Here is a 3331-nt window from a genome sequence, read left to right on the forward strand (position 1 = left end):
TTTTTAAAAAAAAACCCCTTTTTTTTTTTTTTTTTTTTTTTTTTTTTTGAGATGGAGTCTCTCTCTGTTGCCCGGGCTAGAGTACAGTGGCGCGATCTCGGCTCACTGCAACCTCCCCTTCCCAGATTCAAGCAATTCTCCTGCCTCAGCCTCCCGAGTAGCTGGGACTATAGGCGTGTGCCACTATGCCCAGCTAATTTTTGTATTTTTAGTAGAGATGGGGTTTCACCATGTTGATTGGCCAGGATGGTCTCGATCTCCTGACCTCGTGATCCGCCTGCCTCGGCCTCCCAAAGTGCTGGGATTACAGGCGTGAGTCAACTCGCCCGGCCTCATATATCACATTTTAAGAATTGTTGCTACATTGCTTGTTTGGGAATTTTCAGAGACTAACAACACACTGAGTAATACACATTCTGGCTTCAGCCAATGTTGCTTTGCAAGCACATAAAAGCCCTTTAACATGACTGTACTCTGGAACAGATTAAGTTAAAAACATGGGCCGGACACAGTGGCTTACGCTTGTAATCCCAGCACTTTGGGAGGTGGAGGTGGGCAGATCACTTGAGGTCCGGAGCTCGAGACCAGCTCGGCCAACATGGAGAAATCCTGTCTCTACAAAAAATACAAAAATTAGCTGGGTGTGGTGGTAGGCGCCTGTAATCTCAGCTACTCAGGAGGCTGAGGCAGGAGAATTGCGTGAACTTGGGAGGTGGGGGTTGCAGTGAGCTGAGATTGTGCATGGGGACGTGCGTGGGGACGCACTCCAGCGTGGGCAACAGAGGGAGACTCTGTCTAAAAAAAAAAAAAAAGGCCCATTAATTAGAGTATACCCTACAACAATCACCTACAGATTATTAGGCTCTGTACTATGTTGAGATATGCAGACTCACATCTAATTAAACACAGAAAAATCCATTTTCTTCTAGCAACTCCTTTCAAGCCAATCCTGGAAGCTTCAGTTATCAGAAAGCAAAACGGAGAAGAACATGTTGTACTCATGTGCTCCGCCATGAGAAGCAAGCCCCCTCCACAGATAACCTGGCTACTTGGGAATGGCGTGGAGGTCTCTGGTAAGTGGAGAAATGGTTCTCTTCTTTGTCTTCCTTCCTGCTCAAATTTCCAGGGGATTTTTAAATGTTTTGGCACCCTCTAGTGGCAGAAGATGCCAGAAGACCCCATTTAATATTCTATTAGTTCTTTTCCAGACAAATTATTCTTACAACCAATCAGTGTTGTGCCTTAATCTTGAAAGCCTAATCACAGATAATGCAAATGTTTTAAGACAGGTAAAATCTAAAGTGAACTATAATGACTTCTTCAAATTTCACAAAAATTTCTAAAATAAGTAAATACAGAAGTATAGTATCTCAGGCTGGGTGCAGTGGCTCACACCTGTAATCCCAGCACTTTGGGAGGCCGAGGTGGGCGGATCACCTGAGGTCAGGAGTTCGAGACCAGCCTGACCAACATGGAGAACCCTCGTCTCTACTAAAAATACATAATTAGCTGGGTGTGGTGGCGCATGCCTGTACTCAGGAGGCTGAGGCAAGAGAATTGCTTGAACCAAGGAGGCGGAGGTTGTGGGGTGAGCAAAAAATCACACCATTGCACTCCAGCCTGGGCAACAAGAGCAAAATTCCGTCAAAAGAAAAAAAAAAAAAAAGAAGAAGAAGTATAATAGCTCTGAGCATGAACTTTTTCCCAGATATAAAATTGAAAATACATTTAACATAGTACGTAAAATTGAAACAGATATGATCTTCCCTATATTGTATAGTACTATTTTGTGTCATACTCGCAAGGACAGATTAAAAATATCCTTGTAATACAGCATCTAAAGGTTGAGCCTTTGAAACAGAATAACTAATTAATCATGATGCCTGGGTACTGTTTATAGTTTGCTTACATTTCAACGGACATTACCTTTGATATCTATGTAATGAACAATTTTTTTTTTTTTCTTGAGATGGAGTCTCACTCTGTCTCCCAGGCTGGAGTGCCGTGGCGCGATCCCGGCGCACTGTAACCTCTGCCTCCTGGGTTGAAACGATTCTCCTACCTCAGCTTCTGGAGTAGCTGGGATTACAGGTGCCTGCCACAAAACCCAGCTAATTTTTGTAGTTTTACTAGAGGCGGGGTTTCACCATGTTGGCCAGGCTGGTCTTGAATCTCTGATCTCAGGTGTTCCACGGCCTCCAAGAGTGCTGGGATTACAGGTGTGAGCCACTATGCCTGGCCTGTAATCAACATTCTTAGAGTTGCAATGGACCCTTTACAACTGAGAATACTGAGGGTCAAATGGAGTTCTAGAGAGAAAAGACCTAAACCTAGATCTGATTCCCAGTGCAGTGCCAATTCTGCTTCGTTATAAGACTTCCCCTTTAATTCGCTTTATTCGTATAACCGGAATAAGGTCTTGGATCTTTGTGTTTCATAACAACATCAAGCTATCCTTCTTAAGCTTTGAATTTTTTTTATTTCCAGTAGTGAAAACTTTGTAGAAAACCGTCATCTACTCTCATTCATCTGTTTGTCTTTGTGACCAGAGCCAAGCCTATACAAGGGAACTGGCTGAGGTTAGAATGAGGTTAGAAATCTAATGTTTGCCATGAAGTCAAGGCCATTGGCCTCTAGTAGAACCAACCTCATCCAATAGCATTAAATAGCCATAACCTCTTTAAATTGCTATGCAGGTGGAACCCACCATGAATTTGAAACTGATGGGAAGAAATGTAATACTACCAGCACTCTCATAATCCACACTTACGGCAAAAATTCAACAGTGGACTGCATTATCCGGCACAGAGGCCTGCAAGGGAGAAAACTAGTAGCACCCTTCCGGTTTGAAGATTTGGGTAAGAAGAACTAATGATTCTCTTTAATAATTTTTGATTTACTTTAATATTACACTATCAAACAAAATTAAATGCAGTGGGCAAAGTCCTTCAGAGTGAGATTACTGCCAACAAAGCTCTTCCTAATAGCAAATTCCTGTACTGATTGAAATTTCTCCAGGTGAGTGACGGAATTTCAACTATTCCAATGTTCAAAAGAACCCCAGTTAAGCAGAAAGCCTAGCAGAGCGCCATATGCAAATAGTGTTATGCTTGCTTTTTGATAATGACTTTAAATAGTTCTATTGCCGTTGTGTTTTTGGAGCAATCATATGAATCATACTACATCTTTGTACTTGACCCAGAAGGAGATATTAGCTGAAATAAACCGAAATTGTCAATATCATTTTATGTGATATTGATACACACGGTTACATGAAGACATAATTCCTGTTTAGATTTATTTTATTCTTTTTTTTTTTTTTTTTTTTTTT

General features: G+C 41.6%; 1 protein-coding gene across 1 annotated transcript in view; it reads left to right on the top strand.

Moving 5' to 3' along the window:
* The window catches only part of CRTAM (cytotoxic and regulatory T cell molecule), a 40117-nt gene that overhangs the window by 15670 nt on the left and 21116 nt on the right, over positions 1-3331 (top strand). Inside the window, exons 4-5 of the mRNA XM_017875664.1 lie at positions 930-1073; positions 2697-2858. Coding sequence (XP_017731153.1) covers positions 930-1073; positions 2697-2858 — 306 coding nt within the window. The remainder of the gene's footprint in view (positions 1-929; positions 1074-2696; positions 2859-3331) is intronic.

This window comes from Rhinopithecus bieti, unplaced genomic scaffold (genome assembly GCF_001698545.2).
Source record: "Rhinopithecus bieti isolate Rb0 unplaced genomic scaffold, ASM169854v2 scaffold_7884, whole genome shotgun sequence".
In the NCBI taxonomy this organism is placed as follows: domain Eukaryota; kingdom Metazoa; phylum Chordata; class Mammalia; order Primates; family Cercopithecidae; genus Rhinopithecus; species Rhinopithecus bieti.